Here is a 22,236-nt window from a genome sequence, read left to right as displayed (position 1 = left end):
AGCAAGGCAGAATACAAGCTGCGCCAGTTAGATGTGCATAGACAACTTTGCTTCTATTACATAGAACCAAAGATGTCAGGAAGTCTGATCAATTGTTTGTTTCTTTTTCAGAAGTTAAAAAAGGCATGCCAGTCTCTAAAGTCTCTCTCTCTAACTGGCTCTTGAATTTTATTACCTTTATTTACAGTTCTAATAACAGACAACTATCATTCAAAGTCAAGGGTCACTCTACTAGGACCATGACAACATCATCTGCTTACCTAGCTAGTCTTATCAATGGACAGTATTTGTCCCGCTGCTACATGGGCAAGGCCCCATACCTTTATCACTCATTACAAAGTGGATTTGGCTTCCAGGGAAAGGGCCTCCTTGGGTTCCACTGTGCTGAAAAGTGTACTCCCATGAGCCACCCAGGAAATATTGTGCTAGGGACGCTGTCCCAACCAGTAAGAATGAAGGTGTTGAAGTGAAGTTTAAAATACACATAAATAACTTAATTACCTTTAATTTTGAGTCAAGAATAACTCTTCAGGATGTGCAAAACATTTTCTTTTTATATAAATCCACATACGTCAGTACTGGGAGACTATCTACACGATTTAAAATCAGTCTCACCAAGCAGCAAAAATACACACACACTATTTAATTTCTTATCAGTAACATGCATGCAGAATACTGACGTGGTCAAACAGGATTTCTGCAGACCCTCATGCTTCTCGCTTAATGCTGCATGTGAACAATCATGATGTCCTTCATGGATGCATCTGCAGTCATAACAGCTGGGTTGTCCTGTCGTCAGGCAGCCCGTCAGTCGGCCGGATTCCAAAGTCCGGGTCCGGCTTCGGCTGATGTCGCTCTTCATCCGACGTCATCTCTGTTGGACTCCGGGTATAAAGGCATCAGCCGACGCCATTTTCCTCAGTCTTTCTTGCCGCGTGGCGCCCGAAGCAGAAGCTGTTCGCAAGTGCCGGTCGGTCGGATCCAGAGATTTTCTCTACCGAATACTACTACGAAGACTTCTAAAGCTAAGTACCCCGTTGGGGACTCTTTCTTGCCTCAGCCGATGTCAGAAAAAGTTAATAATTGTTTAACCTGTGGGAAACAAATACCTCATAAAGATTTCCATTCTTACTGTCTGCCTTGTTTAGGCCCAGCCCACGACGTAGCAGCCTGTTCGGCCTGTGCTTCCTTCAACCGAACGCTTAGGCGTCGGTCGGAGTTTGCAGAACAGTTTTCGGTTCTGACTTTGCTTACATTATGTCGCCGGAACCTCCGACTACACTTTCTGCCAAAAACGCAAAGAAAAGACCGACACTCGCGGTCCGCGGTTTCGGCTGAAACCACGCTTAAGCAAACCGCGAGTGTCTCGGTTTCGGCCGAAACCGAGAAAACTGATCTAGGTACAGCCTAATCTATCTCTACACTTGAGGCCCCTGCTACAATTCTTGAATCGGCCTCTGAAACTTTACCCACTAACTTATCAGACACCATTCCCTGGATGTCTCTACCCCAGCACGTGGTGCTGCTAGGCCTCCAGCAGCCATGTCCATTAAGGCCTTCGCCAGGGCTAAAGCAGCCAAGACTACCAAATCAGTGCCTGTTAAACCACCCCCAACCAGGCCCTCTTCTAGTTCCCAAATGCTCACCTTGGCAGAAGATTTGATTTCTTTAATTAGAGGATCTCAATCTCACCCAGACAGGGCCTCTCAGCCCCAGATAAGAGACCTAGGGCAGAGCCCCTGAGCCAGTGTCCTCTGAGGATTCTGCAGATGAATCAGACATTACTGACCAGCCAGAGGCCCCTTTCTCCAATTTTGAGGATTCTGATGCTGAAGAATCCATTCCAGCTGCTTCCCCCAGAAGAATTCTCCTTTGGGGAAACCTTGCATGCCATGAGAGCAGTTCCAATGGCAGCAACAAGAATTCTCAGATTCCCGAAAAAGACTTAGAACCTTTCTACACCTTCCACAACACAGGCCCTTAGCTATACCTCCTGTTCTTTCTGTGGTAGATGACGCTTTTAATGATGTCTGCTCTGCTCCAGACTCATTAGCCCCAGCCCCTGCCAAACCAGACAGATTTTACAGGGTGCCTGACACTCACCACCACCTCTACCAGGCCCCTTGCAGACCCAGAAACTATATCCCAGGGTCCCAAGGCAGTTGCCGCAACCATAGCTAAAACCCTACTCCTTCTGAAAGGGAAGCAAGGGCATTAGACAGATGGGGTAAAAAAGTATACACTTCAGCTACTCTCTCAGCTAGAGCTTTAAACTGCCAGTTTCACATGATACAATACCAAGAGTTTATGCTTGATCAGTTAACTAAAAAATTAACCACTGATGAAGCTCTTGATAAGAAATATGTATTAGAAATGGTAAATAATATACAACAGGTTAGTAACCATTCTTTAAAATGTGGCTATGATGCACTGGAGGCTTCATTTAGATCAGCCATGACTGGCACAGTGATAAGAAGGCATGCATGGCTAAAGGAGCAAGCTCTACCAGATCATGTTAAAGCTAAATTGTTAGATGCTCCTATGGATAAGACAAGTTTGTTTGGTGCACCTGCCCAGCAGGTTATGAAGAAAATGGAAGAAAAGGCAAAATCAGTTCAAACTGTTAAAGATTTCCTGCAGGTTCAACCCCAAGGTTTAGCAGGAACTGGCCTGCCAAGAATTGGTCCTTTCCTGACTCCACAAGATTTCAAAGGGGCAGGAATAGACGTTCCAGAGGCAGAAACCAAACCAGAGGAAGTGCCTACAGAGGACGACAGTGGCAAGGTAACAACAGAGGCACAGACACAGCCACTGCCACTACTTCAACACAGCCACAGTGACTTACTCCTAAAACCGCCTACCAGGGAACAAATAGCAGCTCCACTAGGCGGAAGGTTAACTTTATTTGCAAAGAACTGGCACCATATAACAAAAGACAAGTGGATTCTGCAAATTATACATCAAGGCTACCGATTCCACTTCCACACTATACCAGTCAAAAGAGGAATGCCAAATCTACCTCCAAATCAAAAAACAGAAGCTTTACAACAGATAATGGAGTTAGCAAACATGAGAGCTGTGGAAAAAGTGCCTACAGCAGAGCAAGGAAAGGGGTTCTACTCCAGACTGTTCCTAGTTCCAAGAAAGGAAAAAAGTTGGAGACCAATTCTCGACCTGTCCACCTTGAATACATACATCATTGTCCCAAAATTCAAAATGCTGACCCTACAGCAACTTCTTCCCATGCTGGGCAAGGAGTGTTGGCTGGTAACTCTAGATCTCAAGGAGGCATACCTGCACGTCCCTATTCGACCAATCTGCAGAAGATACCTCAGATTTCTTGCAGGATCAGAGCACTATCAATTCTCAGCATTGCCTTTTGGCTTATCTACTGCCCAGAGTATTCACAAAATGCCTGGCATCAGTAATCGCATACTGCAGACTACAGGGAATTCATATTTACCCATACCTGGACGACTGCCTGCTACAAGGGGGCAACAAAAGCAAGTTGACAACAGATTTGCAAAGGGTCATTTACTTGCTACAAGCACTGGGATACACAGTCAATCTACAAAAGTCAAGGCTGATACCATCCCAAACAAGGACATTCTTGGGAGCGGAATTGGACACAGTGAGACAAATGGCATTCCTAACTACAGAAAAACAAAAGAACTCCCTCTTTATTTCTTGTCACTAACAAAGCTGAACAAATTAACAGCAAGAAAAGTTCTGCAGGCCTTGGGCTTCATGGCATCATGCATAATTTTGGTTCCATATGCCAGACTACATATGAGAAAACTACAGTGGTACCTACGGAATTTATGGTCCCAACACAGGCACAGCCTCGAAACAGAAATCCCACTAATTCCATGTTTAAAACAGGAGTTCCTATGGTGGGCCCAGGCATGCCTCCAACCCAGGCCTTCCCTTTCACAGATGTCAAGCAAGCCAGAGCATTACAACAGATGCTTCAGACCTAGGATGGGGGCCCACATGCTGGACAAATGCGTGCAAGGATTGTGGACTCAGGATCAACTTCACCTGCACATCAACCTAAAAGAAATGCTGGCTGTAAAACTGGCTATCCAAGAGTTCAGACCATTTCTCAAAGAGGGCCAGCTGTTGATAAGGACAGACAACACCACAGTCATGTGGTACATCAACAAACAGGGAGGCACTCATTCATACCCTCTATGCAGAATGACTTTGGAACTGTGGACCCTGGCACTCAGCTACAACATCCAGCTGCAGGCAAGATTTGTACCAGGAAAAGAAAATACTCTAGCGGACATTTTAAGCAGGACCACATCAGATGCTCACGAATGGCACCTGCACCCGGACATTTTCAGGACCATTACAAAGAAGTGGGGAATGCCTCAGATAGATCTATTTGCATCTCCTCACAATCACCAACTCAAAAATTCTGCACAAGGACATTTCACCCACTAGCATGGAAAGTGGATTCGCTCTCCTTCAGCTGGAAAGGCCTAACAGCTTATGCATTCCCACCTCTCCCTTGATACACAAAGTACTTCTAAAATCAAGGAAGAACATCCAAGGATAATCCTGATAGCTCCAAACTGGCCAAGACAACACTGGTACCCACTACTAAGGAGCTTGTCTCGAACAATATGTGGCCAATACCCTGATGCCTTTGATGCTAACTCAGAACAACTACAGCACCATACATCCAAACCTGAAAACATTACAACTGACTGCATGGAACATCACATAGCAGCAGCTAATCAAGAACTTTCCCAAAGAGTTAAAGACATTATTCTTGAAGCACGCAGACCTTCAACAAGAAGGAACTACGCTGGAAAATGGAAAAGGTTTGTCAGTTGGAGTTCTGAAAGAGGAAAAGATGTGTCACGCGTGGATATGCCTAACATCCTGGAGTATCTGGCGAACTTCTCCATTCAGGCCTGTCCTACTCCTCCATCAAGATACATGCATCAGCTATTTCAGCAGAATACAGCTTTGATCCTCCTGTTTTTCACACCCTCTGCTCAGACAATTTCTCAGAGGAATCAAGAATGTAAAACCTCCAAGGAAACCACCATTACCAGCTTGGGACTTAAACTTCGTACTAGAAAAGTTGACACTATCACCCTTTGAGCCAGCAGCAACAGCAGACTTACAACACCTGTCATAGAAAACTGCTTTCCTTCTGGCAATCACCTCAGCAAGGAGGGTTTCAGAACTACAGGCCTTAATGGCAGTGCAACCCTTCCTAATCTTCCACCAAGATAGTGTGTCCATGAGGACTAATCCAACATTTATGCCTAAGGTGGTATCCAGAGTGTCTTTAAACCAGGCAATCCACCTACCTACCTTCTTTCCCAACCCACAAAACAGTGCGAAATGAATACTGCATACCTTGGATGTACATAGACAGCTACGCTACTACTTGGACAGAACCAAAAGCAGCAGAAAGACTGACCAACTTTTTGTGGCCTACGCAACAGGAAGAGAGGGAAAAGCTATTTCCAAACAGACAATCTCCAAATGGATAGGAAATTGCATACGATTCTGTTACTCCTTCCATGGAAAAACAATTCCACAGAACATAAGACCTCATTCTACAAGGGCAACAGCCACTACCACAGCCTTCTTACGAGGAGTGGCTACCAAAGACATTATTGAGGCGGCTACTTGGACCTCCGTGCATACATTTGCCAAGCATTATAATTTGCCTCTATATTCCAGATCCCGAGCAGGGTTTGCCACTGCTGTACTGCAAGGGATCCTAAACTCACCATAATCTACCTTTATCCTCCTCCCCCTAGTTGGCTATGGTATTCTACCCAGCTGTTATGACTGCAGATGCATCCATGAAGGACATAGTACAGTTTTGTACCTACCATAAATGTAGATGTCCGAACTGGATAGCATCTGCAGTCAGGATTACCCTCCCTCCTTCCCCTCTGAGGTACTCCTAGGGTGTTTACCCTCCTAATAGCTAGCTGATGGGGGGGAGTCTCTTATGGTGTATTTGTTTGTATATATGTACATACATGCTTATTTTTGTGGTTACCTCTATCCTTTTGGAAACATTGGCATCTATCCAAAATTTTAGCCTTCAGGAGGGCTTCTGGCATCTGGGGCAAGAAACACTGAGGAAAATGGCGTCGGCTGATGCCTTTATACCCGGAGTCCAACAGAGATGACGTCGGATGAAGAGCGACATCAGCCGAAGCCGGACCCGGACTTTGGAATCCGGCCGACTGACGGGCTGCCTGACGACAGGACAACCCAGCTGTTATGACTGCAGATGCTATCCAGTTCGGACATCTACATTTATGGTAGGTACAAAACTGTACTTTTTTTAGTATCAATAATGTTTTAGAAAAGTACAGGCCACCTGGCTTGTTAAGCAGTCTTGTTTCCTGACCTTGTACATTTTAGTACCAGTACATTCTAACTCCCCAACATTCCTTGTAACTATCCATCCCAGCCTGGGAAGTTCAGAGCTTACATACAATGTGTTCTTTCTTGCTTTCAGGAAGCAGTCTATTCAAAATCCCTTAACTCCATCACTTTTTTTTTTACATTCAGTCATCTGTTAATACACTTGCAGCTTGATATTAAAATGCAGTTGTGAAACACTCAGAACTACAATAAGTAATTGTGATTTGCAAAACTATGCATCTATTCTACATATTTTTAAGATGAACAAATACTAAATAAGTCATCAAACGTGTTTGTGAAGAAATTGTAAGTTAATATGCATTTTGTGAAGAATAATCCTGAGAGATACGTTTTTCTCTAACAGACTCCCTCCTCTGACACTACTAGTGTCATAAAATATGCAATTATATTTAGATTTTTCTTAATTTGATAAATACGCTTCATTTGTAGTGATTGAATTTTCGTTCATCAGGTACAAATGGCATTTCACATGCAGGTACGATCCAAGACTTTGTGATTACAGCCTTGAGAACAAAAAATATTAAGACAGTTAAAAGAATAATACCAGTTTTTATACTTTGTAATATATCAGGTTACCAAATACACTGCCCAAACATCCAAAATGTGTCCAATTTTAGTACTGTCCAAATATCTGGCCCTCTGCTTACATTGGCCAACTTTTCCTGTTTATTATGGTAGTCAGTAATACAAGAACAGCAATGATTTTTGAGGGCACTTGACTCCCCTTTTCTAGCGGGCATTATATCGAGTGCCAATTGGTTCTGTAACACTACAGTTCATATTGCAGTCATTTTTCCATTTGTCATTGTGATGGGATATGAAGTATGGTTAGTTACCCCCTGAAGAATTTGAGCAAGCATGGTGATTTCAAGCATTGTCCTTTGCACTCCATACCCATGAGTTAACTGAAAATACTTGCTCTGTCCAGTGGATTACTCACTTATTTCTCAGCCTACCTGCTGGTGGGTGTTCGAAATGTTGAATAGCAGGAGTAATATAGCCTATAAAGCAACATCCAGACCAGTTTGTGGGTAACCAGGGGTAGGCAAGATCACCACAAATTTATTAACGATCCTCTGTCGTGCCCATGCCACGCCCCCAGTCATAGCATCTTAACTGTAGAGAGTTCAACATACTTTCATGTCTAGTGTCATTGTATTTTCTGATTCCCACTGGCACAGTCCCATATCTGGCATAACATATGTGTCCTTGACTTGTGGTGGCAAGCTAAAGAGAAACGACCTTTAAAAATTAGTCAGATTGCACCAGATTAGATCAGTGTCACTAAGTTCTTTCTCAAATGTTACCTGTGATGCATGAATTGGAATCATGGGAATCCTTGCCTTAGAATGTTGAGGTATATGTGAACATACACAACAGTTTGTCACAGCGTACTATTGAAGGACCAACAGGAAACTGATTTTCTCTTGACCAGGTTATTAAAGGAAACGGCAACTAAAACAGAGCAAAGGTACCTGTTGTCATGGGATTCATCATGAGGTGCTGTTTTAGTTTAATTTTATTTTCCTTATACGATTCACTGGGTAGATGATTTATCCTTCACACTTCGATCTTCTTTTGCCAGCAATGATGATTCATCTGGAACACACGACAGGTCTTCTTTACAGTGGGATGAGTGAATTCAGGATGGTTGTCTAGCACAGTGGACAGCAGTCAGGGTGGTGAGGATTACAATGTAAAGGGCCTTTTCACCTCTGGCTCAAACGGTTCGTTCTTTGGAAGGTTTTCATATAAACCCAGTCACCCAGCTGCAGTTGGTGACAGGGCTAGTCAGGTGGTGGTGAAGGAGGAGATACTGCTGTAATAACCAATATTTTCTTTTTATTATCCATTAGAGTTAATAGTTTCATTTGACACAGGGGGAAGCAAATGGAAGGGCAAATTTTTCATAGGGTCTCAATTTCCTTGTAGAATTCAAAGTGTCTTTGACCATTTAAATTTTTAGTACAAATCTTGGAAGAAAAGAACATTTTTTTAAATAGGGTCCTATTTAACCCTCTCTAGTAGTCTGGATGATTGTGGATGGCTGGGACAGTGAAGGCTAAAATTAAAAAATCTGATAGTACAAGGTACACCAAATTACAGAATCTGCTTTGTGACATGGGTGAGCTTTTACAAAACATACAGATTACTAATAGAACATTATTCTAAATGATGTACTTTAGTCATCTGGACAAAGTCCAGCTCTACATTAACAAAAGGTCCCCAAGGTGTGGTGGTAGCTAACATTGTACTTTAAACAAGCGCACAGCTATTAACATACTGAAGTATCAAAGAGGAGACATGAGTGGTATACCAACTTTGGGTAATTTGATTAAATAAAGCTGCCTTACCTGCATGAGCTAGTAAAAGATATGCCCTTACCAGGTAAGGTGGCAAGGAGGCAGGGGTCACCAGTCGGCCATCTGGATGTTGCCGTACTCCATCAGAGGATTTAATATATCCATCTTTGAGCCACTTCTGATCTTCTCCTTGTGATACTTCAGCTTGAAAACTCACACTTTATCAAAATCAGACATGTCATCATTAGAGTTTTACATCATTACATAAAAAATATTACAATTCTATAATCTGATTGGTGGCATAATCTGCCAAATTATCTATGTCCTTTTGATGGGCACTCAATGAAAATTTTAACAGCAAAAAAACAAAACACACTTTTTTTTTAAAACAAATATTTTTGTGGGACCAACTCTTCTTCTTCAAGCACCATCCACAAATTTAATCTGGCGTTGTGTATAGAGGTGTCCTTTAAGTCATTTCTAGAAGAAAGCAGATAATTAGTCACACACACAATTGTGCTCTTTACCATCCTCAGCAATATATAAAGATGCAAGATTTAAAACAGAACAGAGTATCAGAGAAAACAAATGGATCAGGACAAGAAAAAAGTACACATTCACATTTAGTTAGACATGCAATCAAGAGGAGTTGAGTTTCATTTTAAGTAATAAAGATGATTCAGAGTGAGGGATAGGTACTGTAAGATTCTACTCTGAAATATTAAATGACCAAGATAACGTACCTGAGGTAACCATAGCTGTAATTTACTGTTGACACTTTGTCCTTTTTTCCTGCAGGGAAAGTTGAAAGATGCAGGGTATCCTGCTAACTGCTGAAAAGAATCTGATGCTTATTAGTAAATCATTTACATATTGTACTAACACAGACCCACCTGGAAATGTCACATCCTTTAAATATATATTTTTTTAGAATTTGAGAAAATAATGAAAAAGATGCAGTGCATGTCCATGTATACTACTGTCCGTCATTGTTTACAGCCCATGTATCTGGCAAATACCTATATTTTATTATATATTTTTTTATTTTATAGGTTCATAGGTTTATACTAGGCTATCTGCCCTAAGGCATTTATAAGCCTAGCCCAAATTTTTGTGGCTTACGCCACCCCTTATATGAAAAAATACTGTGCCCATTAGTTTGTTGTGCCTCTGTCCAGCAGTGACACAGAGATGATTCCCGGGGTAAACCTACGATCTCCCATCCACAGGTCTAGATTTCTCTTGAACAGAGTCAGCGAGGTGCTCTGCCTCACATGGACCGGGATTTTATTCCACAGCATAGGGAGTCTCTGAGTGATAAATCTATCCCTCCAGAACGTCCTATTTATATCCGTGCTAAGGTTTAAGTCGCTTGCTCTAGTGGTTTTGGTGGATTTGGATTTTTGAGGTGGAGCATGTCCATTAATTCGGGTTGGACATGGCCTTGTATGTCAGGCACATGTCACCTCTGAGCAGACGGTATGCGACTGAATAGAGCTGGAGTTTCTTCAATCTGGCAGCATATGACAGATTTTGGAGTCCCTTTATCCTTTTGGTGAGGAACTTTTGGGGTCTCTCCAATTGCTGCAGATGTCGGGTGAGATACATCCCGAATGGGGCATTGTACTCGATCATTGGTCTGATAAGTGAAGAGTACAGGGGAACAATGACCTCACTAGATCTGGATGTGAATCCTTCATGATCAGGTGGGCAATGTAGAAGGTCTTTCTAACCACTTTAGCAATGTGAGTGTCAAAAGAAAGGCCACTGTCAACCTGGGTCCCCAGGTCCCTGATAACCTCTTCTGTGCTTAGTGGATTGCCACCTATATGGTAGCTTGGGGTTACCTTGTTTTTCCCGAAGGATATGACTATACATTTTTTGGCGTTTAACTTCAGGCCATGGCTCTGGCACCAGCTATCTGTTTCCGTGAGTCCCTTCTGAAGGATATCCGTGTCCGATGCACTTTCCACTATGGCGCCCAGTTTGCAGTCGTCTTTAAACTTTGTCAGCCAAAGTCCTCCCATGTTGGCCTGTACTTCTGAGAAGTAGATGCCAAACAATAGGGGGCCAAGGACCGAGCCCTGTGGGACACCACTTGTGACCGGCTTGGAGTCTGACACAGCGCCAGCAACTCGAACCCTGTGGGTTCTGTCCTTAAGCCAGTTTGCAACCCATCTTGTGACATATGGGTTTACATTTAAGCTGGTAAGTTTTTCTACAATACCCGAGTGGGGTATTGTCGAAAGCCTTTGCAAGGTCAAGGTAGGCTGTATGGACTGCCTTTCCCTCATCAATGGCCTTGGTGACTGTTTCGAAGAAGTCGACCAAGTTCAAAAGGCATGATCTTCCCTTGACAAAGCCAAACTGGGTCGGGTCCAATGTCTGCAAGTCCCCTATATCTTTGTTTATGAGCTCCATTATGATCCTCTCCATAGCTTTGCAGACTAGACTTTTTAAGCTTATGGGGCGGTAATTACCAGGGTCCGTAGAGGCGCCGCCTTTGTGCAGTGGGACAACAGTTGCCGTACGCCACTCCTTGGGCACGTATCCTGTGGTAAGGCTGAGATTAAACAGCTGCCTTATGTGTGGGTTTAATTCCTCATTTAGCTCGTGTAGCACACAGCCGGGGACACCATCCGGTCCCATTGATGCTGTGTTTTTAGCTTTAGAGAGAGCAGCTTTCACCTGCGCATTTGAGATGTCCGGGAGGCTACACTCGGCTGGGATAGTTATCTCTCCTTTAGGGGGGTGAAGTTTGCACTGAACCTGTCTGCCAGTATGTTGGCAGTGTCTGTGGGTTCAGTGATTTTTGTATCATTTTGAACTAATTCTGAGCATATCTGGGAGTTTCCACCCAGGTTCCTAAGATAGCTGAAAAAGGCCTTATGATTGTCCTTTGAATCCATGGCAATTTTTCTCTCAAAATTGGCCTTAGTTGATTTTATGAGTGCTCGTATTTTTTACTAATAATGATCGGGGTGACTTCCCTTTTATGGATTTTGTTCTATCATGTAATAGCTTTCTCCTCTTATTGTAAAGTTTGTTAATGGCTGGGGTCCACCAGACTGGACGTTTGCCCTTTGTGGAAAGAGTCTTGGTTTTATTTGGGATTGCCTGATCCATGCAGTCCTGGAGGTGTTCATAGAAGGCATTTGTAAGGGCTTCCGCAGCTTGGGTTGTGGTTTCCACTGGCTCAGGGGCCTTGAAGGATACCACACCAGTCTTGAGTAGTGTGAAGTTTGCTTTAGAGAAGTTCTTCACTATGGTCTTTTTGTTTGGGGTGGGGCGGATGTGGATTTCCAGTGAGATTAGTTTATGATCAGATCTCACCAATGAGGGATATACTTCGGTGTGGAGCATTTTGTCCCCATGTTTGTGACAATGAGATCTAGTATATTTTCTCCTCTCATGGGAACAGTGACTAGCTGTTCCATGGCATTTGAATTTATGAACTCCAGGAACCGTGCTAGAAAGTTAGGGCTTGAGTAATGTTCCCAGTCTATATTCGGGTAGTTGAAGTCACCCAATATGATGGTGTTTGGAGATACATTTATACCCTCCAGTGTCTTCAGGAAGGCTGTGTGGGGTTCCTGAGTTTGAGAGGGTGGCCTGTAGCATGCTACAATTTGTAGAGCAGTTTTGCCTATGGTTAGTTGCACTTGGATGGTTTCCGAAGCTTCGTGCGTTGCCACCAACCTGGAGGTGTGGGTATCCTTTATGAATATGGATACACCCCCTCCTTTTGTGGTGTGGTCCGGGTTTTGGGTCCGGAACGCATGATATGAGGTAAAACCTAATAGTGCCGGGGTGCTCTCTGGAGCCTTGAACCAGGTTTCAGTTACAGCACAGACATCGATGTTCTCCATACTGAGAAGGGCCTCGAGTGCAATGAAGAATAGGAGTATTACAAGGACTTTTAGCTGGCACTATTTATTTCTTGTATCAAAGACTGAATTACAGGTTTGAGTTTTTTTGTTATGCTTTTGATTTCTGTGGATACTATGGAATTTTAGGGAGGGGGTTTGATAGATTCAATTTTATTTTTACACATTTTGCAGATTTTTAATATACCTACTTCATTAACATGTTTAATCCATAAGTTAGCAGGTACCTGCTGCAGCAGTTTTCAGTTGTCTGAATGCCTTCAAAAAGGCTCCTCCCAGATTTTGCTAAGAATTTTAACACTTCCCCCACTGATTCTGCTGGAACATTTAGATACACCCCCTTTTGGTGTACAGCAAACGGTACCATCCAGCTCACACACAAGATTCACTGGCGCAGTTGTAGTTAAAGAAAAGAATGCTTTTCTTGTCAATCAGACCTAAAGAAATGGGTATAGGTTTTAAAACAGGATATGTAACAGTAGCATTTGTTACACCAACTGCCTTTACTTTATTCCGATACTGGTATTTAACTGTCTGAAGTAACTTTTAATACAGACCTAGTGTTTTCAGTTTCACCAAGAATAGAATTGGCTTTGCATTTACTTCTTTAACATAGGGTCCTTTTGGATCCAGTGGCAGCAAAGGGATTAAGATTTATTTTTGTTTCATTACATTGCCACAGTCAGTACAGTGATTTGCAGCACTTATTTCTTTTACATTTGTTGACCGGGCTAGTCCAACTGGATATATGTCCATTTTCAGTAGAGGCCCGGGGAGAAAAGCTCCACTAAAGTTAATAGCAATATAGATACAGTACATTTTTAAGGCTAGGCAATACAAGTTATTTACATAATAGCTAAACATCATATAATTGACAATATTTCTACAAGATAATGGTGAAAATGTATATAAGAGGTAGAGACAAATACATACTATACTATAGAGAGCTTGCTAAACAAAAACAAGTTCTGTAGTACCTTCTAAGACAGGCTAAGTTAGTACCAAACTTTGTTAGCTAACAGCTAATACATTCAAATGTTAATAGGAAGGAGTACAAAGCATAGCAGTCATGAGATAAGTTTGCAATAAGTATGAAGGAAGGAGGTGATTAATCTGGTGACCTTTAATAAGGACTTTGTCTTTTTCCTGCCAGTCTATAAGCACTTGGTTTATTTTATTTTGTACAGGGCTTGCAAACCCGGCACAAAGGCAGCTGCAATAGCTGGCTTAGCTTGTTCATTTGGGTCTGGTATTTTTGAATGTTTATGAAACACTGCTTTAAGATGACTGAAATAATCTGCAGGGGCTTTCTCTTCATTTTGCCTACATGCCTGACCCACTTTTGTAATTTACCAATGCTGTCCTTTTATCTATTAGTGCATTTTCTGTGGGAGTGAAATTTGTTATTTTAGCCTTTTCCAAGTAACTGTGTTCTTATTTCATTTGAAGCAACTTCCTGAAGCAGATGGTTTAAATCTGTCAAAGTAGGGCTGTATTTTTTTATTTTAAATTCCACCTTAAACATTTACGGATGTTTTATTTTTCTTTCAGTTAGAAAACATTTAGACATAGTATATGCAAATCAGCATTAGCCCCCCCCCCCCATTTTTCTCTCTCTTTTTTTTTTTTTTTTTTGTAAAAGTGCCAAACAAAATATTTTGCAGAGGCAGTAGCCTCTTGTTATACTCTATCATGTGAGTGCTTGTGATGAGCCACAGGAGTGTCAAACACTAGTGCTCCTGTTGGAAAGGTAGATGCTTGTTGAGAATGATAGGAAGAAGAAAGGAAAACCTTTTTGATTGCAGATGCCTGTTCTAAAGATAAGAAGTGAACAGGAGAACTAAGTTGAGATGTGACAGTACCACGCTGACCTTGTATTCAAAATTTCAGAGGTCTGAGAAACAGCAGATCCTTGTACAGGGGCCACCCGTGTTGATACATATGGGGGTGGGGTTCAATAGCTACTAGAGGATTATTATCCTCTTTAAAAGTCTCTACTTTTTATTTTTTTTCCCAAACCTGCCAAAACAGGATAAAGGGATCCCTTTTTACTGGTCTGTACTGCTTTCTTAACATATTTTACTTGTTGCAACAGCTGTTTATTAGCATCCTGTAACCCCCTTAATGCTGACTCTCTCCCTTTCTAGAGCTTCCGTATATCAAGAATAAAATACTGACATTTTGTTACTCACTCACTCAATAACTTTCAAGTTATGAATTTTATTCCTATCATAAGTTTCATTTAATGTAAATACTCCATCAGAACAATTTTTAGTAAGCTGAAATCAGTCATGCAAATGCTTACAACTTCTTTTATTTTAACTATGAAACATAAAATATGCAGATGTTATCTTTTCAGGGATTCAATCTTGCTTGCTTATCTTTGTTTCTCTTTTTTCCTTTTGTAAACTTACCTTACAGATCCTGGCAGTTTAGAGGAAAGAAAAATAACTATATCAATCCACACACCATTCAGAGAGAGAAGGGTAGTAGGAATTCTGTTATAATGCAGTGACAATAGAGAGGTTTTGATCAGGCTTTTCTCACAGCACCCCCTTGCTTTCATTGCATCACGAGCTCAAAAGTTACAGCTCCAGCATTGCAATTGGGATAATTGTGTCCATAACTGACCACTCTTTTGGACCCTTTGAGGGTACTTTCACACAGTCACACCTGGACTTGATTTAACAACAGACACACTTGCGTTTCAACATGCTGTAGGGCACATACATTTGACGTAATTCTACTTTTAACTTTTTTCTTTCTCTCTCTCTCTCTCTCTGCAGTCATAACATCACACAACAACACAGACATTAGTCGTACATTAAAGCAGCAGAAAGCAAACAGTCATACTTACCTTTTTTGCTGAGGCTACCGCCCTTGACACAAGGTCCTCCTTGTGTTAAAATTGTCTCTCTCTCTCTCTCTCTCTCTCTATATATATATATATATATATATATATATATATATATATATATATAAACACACACACACACACACACACACATATATATATATATATATATATATATATATATATATATATAGATATATACATACATACATACATACATATATACATATACAGTAACAATTTGTCCTAGTTGCTGTGGGATCCACCCACTATAACCTTGAGGGTACCACCCTCAACACAAGGCACCTCCTTGTGTTTATTTTATATATTAATAAACTTTTTGTTAAGTCTGGTGGGAACTGCCCACTATTACTTTTACATACAACGAATAAGCAAATTTCTGTCCTTCTACAAGGCAGCAGATACCACATACCGAACAAGTAACTTGGTCTTTCAGCAAACAGGAACTTCATATACTTAAAAATCAAAATCAGACATGCAAAGTCAGGCATTCAACAAAACAGTACTTAAAAGCAAGGTCAGTCATTGAACAAAACAGGACATATGATACACTTAAAAGCAGTCAGTCATTTAACAAAGCAGTACACAGCATATACTTAAAAGGAGTCAGTCATTTAACAACACAGTAAACACATCGCCACTATTACTTTGAACTGCAGTTTCTTTTTTTTAAAAAAGAGGAAAGAAAAACATTTTTTTCCAAAGCCATTTTTACCATGTTTAGCCTATATGTTTGCACGCCCTGAAAAGTGTCCGAGCTCTGACCAGAGTCTTTCGGCTTTCCCAGTTAGGGGTCGCCACAACGGAACTCCGGTCCGCTAATGATTGGCAATGGATTTTTATGGTGCTGAGTTGCCAGCCCGACACCCAACCTTCAAAGAAGGCACACCCACACCTGCATGTTTTTAAAGTTCACTCGACCGCGGGGAGGACATGCAGACTCCACACAGAAGGTGCTCCAGTCGAGAATCGAACAGGAGAACCTCTTGCTGTGAGTTGACAACGCTAACCGCTGCACCACCGCAGCAACCTGACCATTCCATACAAAACAGTGTGGAATTCACAGAAGAACATTCTGTACTGGGCCCTTATAATTCATTCCACAGTATTTCGCAGCAAGATCAAAGTTCAGATTGCCAGCACGGCACCAAAATGTTAAATTGCAGTTTAAAATACACATAACATTAATTACCTTTAGTCTTGAGTCAAGAATAACTCTTCAGGATGTGTAAAACATTTTCTTTTTATTTAAATCCACATACGTTAGTGTAGGGAGACTATCTACACAATTTAAAACCAGTCTCACCAAGCAGCAAAAATACACACTCTTTCTTATCAATAACAAGCATGCAGAATACTGACGTGGTTAAACAGGATTTCTGCATACCCTCATGCTTCTCGCTTAATGCTGCATGTGAACAATCATGTTTTTTAGTATCGATAATGTTTTAGAAAAGTACAGGCCACCTGGCTTGTTAAGCAGTCTTGTTTCCTGACCTTTTTCATTTTAGTACCAGTACATTCTAACTCCCCAACATTCCTTGTAACTATCCATCCCAGCCTGGGAAGGTCAGAACTTACATACAGTGTGTTCTTTCTTGCTTTCAGAAACCAGTCTATGCAACATCCCTTAACTCCATCACTTTTTTTTACATTCAGTCATCTGTTAATACACTTGCAACTTGATATTAGAGTGCAGTTGTGAAACACTCAGAACTACAATAAGTAATTGTGATTTGCATAACTGTGCATCTGTACTACATATAATATCCATGTGCAACTAACAGTGGGTAAAACTGCCTTCCAGTTTATAGCCTGCTACAGACCACCCTCCCAAACCCAGGAACCCCACTCGGCCTTCCTGAGAACACTGGAAAATATGAAGGTCTCTCCAAACACCATTGTATTGGGCGTCTTCAACTACCCAAACATAGACTGGGAGCATTACTCTAGCTCCAACAACCTAGCCCGAAGGTTCCTAGAATTCATAAACTCAAATTCTATGGAACAACTTGTTACCACTCCCACAAGAGGGGAAAACATACTGGACCTGATCATCACCAACATGGGGACTCTATGCTCCAGACCAGAAGTGTATCCCTCACTAGTAAGATCAGACCATAAACTGATCTCACTGGATATTCACATCCCGACCCCACCCCCTGCCCAGAAAACCACAGTGAAAAACTTCTCTAAAGCAAATTTCACACTCCTCAAAACTGAGGTGGAATCCTTCAAAGACCCCGGGCCTGTGGAAAATACGGCCCAGACAGCAGAATCCTTTATAAATGCATTCTATGAACACTTTCAAGAATGCATAGATCATGCAATCCCAAATAAAACCAAGACCCAGTCCTCCAAAGGCAGACGTCCTGTCTGGTGGACCCCAGCCATAAACAAACTATACAATAGAAGGAGGAAGCTACTACATGATAGAGCAAAATCCCAAAAAGGGAAGGCATCTCTGATCAGTACTGGCAAAAAACTAAGGGCACTCATAAAATTGTCTAAGGCCAGCTTCGAGAGAAAAATTGCACAGGACACTAAGGCTAATCACAAGGCTTTCTTTAGTTATGTTAGAAACCTGGGTGGGAATTCCCAGATATGTTCAGAATTAGTCCAAAATGACAAAAAATACACCGAACCCACAGACGTTGCCAACATCCTAGCTGACAGGTTCAGCGCAAACTTCTCCCCCCTTCCCCACCAAAAGGGCAAATATCTATTCCAGCAGAGTGCTGCCCCCCTGACATCTCAGATGCTCAGGTAAGAGCCGCTCTCTCTAAAGCAAAAAACACAGCATCAATGGGACCAGACGATGTCCAGGGCTGCGTCCTACATGAACTCCAAGAAGAGCTAAACCCAAACATAAAACTACTGTTCAATCTCAGCCTTACTACAGGATATGTACCCAAAGAGTGGCGTACAGCAACAGTGGTCCCTCTCCACAAAGGTGGTGCCTCAATGGACCCTGGAAACTATCGCCCCATAAGCCTGACTAGCTTGGTCTGCAAAGCTATGGAAGGGATCATCATGGACCTCATAAAAAAAGATATTGGGGACCTACAGACACTGGATCCTACCAAGTTCGGCTTTGTTAAGGGCAGATCCTGCCTCTTAAACCTGGTCGACTTCTTTGAAACAGTCACCAAGGCCATTGACGAAGGGAAGGTGGTCCACACAGCCTACCTGGACCTCGCAAAAGCCTTCGATCCATTACCCCACTCGGGCATTATAGATAAGCTCACCAGCTTAAATATAAACCCCTATGTCACCAGATGGGTTGCAAACTGGCTCAAGGACAGAACCCACATGGTTAGAATTGCTGGAGCCATGTCAGACTCCAAACCAGTTACAAGTGGCGTCCCACAAGGCTCAGTCCTGGGACCTCTTTTGTTCGGTATATATTTCTCGGAGGTACAGGCCAACACAGAAGGACTGTGGCTGACCAAGTTCGCAGATGACTGCAAACTGGGCGCTATAATCGACTCTCCAGCCGACACAAGCATCCTCCAAAAGGGCCTCATAGAAACGGACAACTGGTGCCAGAGCCATGGCCTCAAGCTAAACACCAAAAAGTGTATAGTCATCCCCTTTGGCAAAAACAAAGTGCCCACAAATTACCACATAGGTGGTAATCCATTAAGTACAGAAGAAGTAATTAGGGACCTGGGGACCCAAGTTGATAGCAATCTCTCATTTGACAACCACGTGGCCATAGTGGTTAGAAAAAACATTTTATATAGCCCACCTAATCATGAAGGGATTCACATCTAGATTAGGGGAGGTCATCGTGCCTCTTTACTCATCCCTCATCAGGCCCATAATCGAGTACAATGCCCCTTTTGGGATGTACCTTACCAAACACCTGCAGCAACTGGAAAGACCCCAAAAGTACCTCACCAAGAGGATCAAAGGGCTCAAACAGATGCCATATGCTGTCCGGTTAAAGAAACTCCAGCTCTACTCAGTGGCATACCGCCTGCCCAGAGGCGACCTGTGCCTGACATATAAAGCCATGTCCAACCCGGAATTAAGGAACATGCTGCACCTCAAAAAATCCAAATCCCATCGAGCTACACGCTCGAGAGACTTGAACCTCAGCACTGAAATAAATAGGACATGCTGGAGGGACAGATTCATAACCCAGAGGCTCACTTCACTCTGGAATAAAATCCCAGTCCAGGTTAGGCAGAGTCTCTCATTGACTCTCTTCAAGAGGAATCTTGATGTGTGGATGGGAGATCGTAGGTTTACCCCGGGTATCACTTCTGTGTCACTGTTAGACAGAGGCACAGTATACTAACCTCGAAAAAGGGCATAGCAAAATTAATTTAAAATGGGTGGCGAAAGCCAAACATACTCTGGCTAGGCTTATAAATGCCCTAGGGCAGATAGCCTAGTATGAACCTATGAATATTAAATAATTCATCAAACATGTTTGTGACGAAACTAAGTTAATATGCATTTTGCAAAGAATAATCATGGGAGATATATTTTTCTCTAACAAAGGTGAGATACGACAACATAACATAAAGAAGTTATGTACTCACCATAACGTTCCATGTTTGTTGTCCATCTCGCCCTTCATTCTTAGGATCCCTCCCATCTTCCCCCAGCCTAAGACATCTGGAGGACTTGGAGGAATTTCCTCCTTGGACAAGGAGCTTCTCTGACTTTCTTCCTTTTTAAATATCCTTTATTATAGGACTAGTGTACACACATGGCTATGGTTAGCAGCAAACAAGATCTGGGGTGTCACACACTGCATTATGGGATAGTTATTCAGCCACAAACCAAGTGAAAAATTTCGAGCTATAGTATGTGGCCAAGTCGGAGCCGAGGATTGGCTCCAAACCCAACCAGTAAGAATGAAGGCGAGGTGGACAGCAAGCATGGAACGTTATGGTGAGTACATAACTTCGTTTTTCCCCTCACTCTGCCTCCATTGTGGAAATGCTCTTGCTTTCTAAGTTCTTAATGGCTTCACTTTAGACTCCACATTTCCCTACTGTATGTTTTTTTTTAACCTGCTTAATTTTCTCCTTATTAGTGCTTTTGAAGCCTCAGGTAAGCCATACATTGTGGTGGGTACCCTATTTTGTGTAACAGACCTATAACCCTTATGAAACTCTTGAAATACTGACATCTGAGTAGCTGTACTTGCTGAAATGCCCTGTTTATGCAGTATGTTGCCCTGTCTATCTTTAATTGTTCTTTCTATCTGAATGGGAGGGGTAGTATAATGTTTAAGGTGTTTACCTTACAGACGCAAGGTGCAGAGTTTGATTATCACATGAGGTAATTGGCTACACTTAAAATGATCCACAAGGGCAGTTAGCCTAGTACTAATCTATTAACTATGATTACAAAACTTTTAAACTGCAGCAGTTCCTGCAAGGCAGACTCTGTGAACATTTGTTTGCATTACATCTCTTAATAATCTAACTTCCTGAACTTGCATTTTTGCTTAAAAGAAAAAAAAAAAACATAAGCATTGCTGTATATTAATTTTCAGCAAAATACAACTATTGCACTCCTGTCAAATATGCACAGTGTGAGTACTATCACTCACACTAGAAAAGCATAGGTGAAGCAGATGGTAAGGATGACTAAAATCTGTAAACAAATTATGTAAATCCAAATAAGGTAAATACAAGGAATTTAAAGTTCTGAGGGGGAAGTTGCTGATTGAAGACTGTCATTACAAGTAGTATGCATGTGACAAAAAAAAAGTGTAAATGTGTCAGAAATGTTTTGTTGAACTATTTTTTTTTATCACACTGTTGCATTAAAATAACCACTTAGTTCTGACATTGAAGTGTGGTGTTGATTTTTTTTTCTACAGGAACAGTTGGATTGAGTACAACCCTCACAGTAATGTTCTTTGGCTGCACTACCTCGCAGACAAGATGCTGAATGAAATGGTTTTAAAGAGAAAACTTCGGACTGCACCCATGAAGGCTATCTGGAAAAAAATAAAAGAATTTCATAGTGAAGTCAGAACATTTAGCTCTGCCGTAGATGTTTTGCAGTGCAGTAAATTATTTCAATGACACTTGCTTTTTTGTAAAGTGGGTATCTGTTTTGAAAATTGTGTATATATTTATATTTTATAGAGTTTATATATGTCAATTATTATGCATAAAAAGGAAAGGTCGTGTCCATCTCGTGTTCGTTTGCATTTGATGAACTTGTCTGTACACCTCTTACTGTTTTTCTTTTTCCATTGCTATTTAAAGCTTTTTGCTGTAACCTGATGGCAGTTCCGGTACAATCACCTAACCATTGCTGGTTAGATTGTAGCTCTTGTCCACCTTGTTCTTTGGGAGGAACATTTTTAGTCTAGACTTTGAATACTTGTAATTATTGTCTTAATATTTGCTAAGCACCTAAGGAAAATTATTAGCAAAAGAAAGAAAAAAATATAGAAGCTGGCATTCACAAACTTGAAATCACAATAGTTGCATCAGTTTGCTACTACTGCAGGTGTCTGATTTTGTCACATTTGTGTACTTGCACTGTTAGACTTCCTAACTGGTGTGCCTGCTTTGTTCACATAGTTTCTATTTTGACACTTCTGTTTACCTCCTTCCAAATCTGATTGCTATTTAGTTTGTATTTAGTAGGTTTATATGTAAGCTTGTTAAATTTGAGTCTTCCTGAGGTTCTGTGGGTATCCTTTTAAAGCTTTTTTTAAATATCTTGCATCGTATCATTTGTGGTTAATGTTTAAAGT

General features: G+C 41.6%; 1 protein-coding gene across 1 annotated transcript in view; it reads left to right on the top strand.

Annotated features, from left to right (window-relative positions):
- HASPIN (histone H3 associated protein kinase) overlaps nucleotides 1–21,952 on the top strand; it is a 1,280,677-nt gene extending 1,258,725 nt beyond the window's left edge. The window contains exon 13 of the mRNA XM_044063451.1: nucleotides 21,346–21,952. Coding sequence (XP_043919386.1) covers nucleotides 21,346–21,553 — 208 coding nt within the window. The 3' untranslated portion in view covers nucleotides 21,554–21,952. The remainder of the gene's footprint in view (nucleotides 1–21,345) is intronic.
- The last annotated feature ends 284 nt before the right edge of the window (nucleotides 21,953–22,236 follow it).

The sequence above is a fragment of the Protopterus annectens genome, chromosome 2.part1 (genome assembly GCF_019279795.1).
Source record: "Protopterus annectens isolate FY-2018-M chromosome 2.part1, PAN1.0, whole genome shotgun sequence".
NCBI classification, from domain to species: Eukaryota; Metazoa; Chordata; order Ceratodontiformes; family Protopteridae; genus Protopterus; species Protopterus annectens.
Note: the sequence above shows the minus strand (reverse complement) of the source record. Positions and strands in the feature narration are given on the sequence as shown.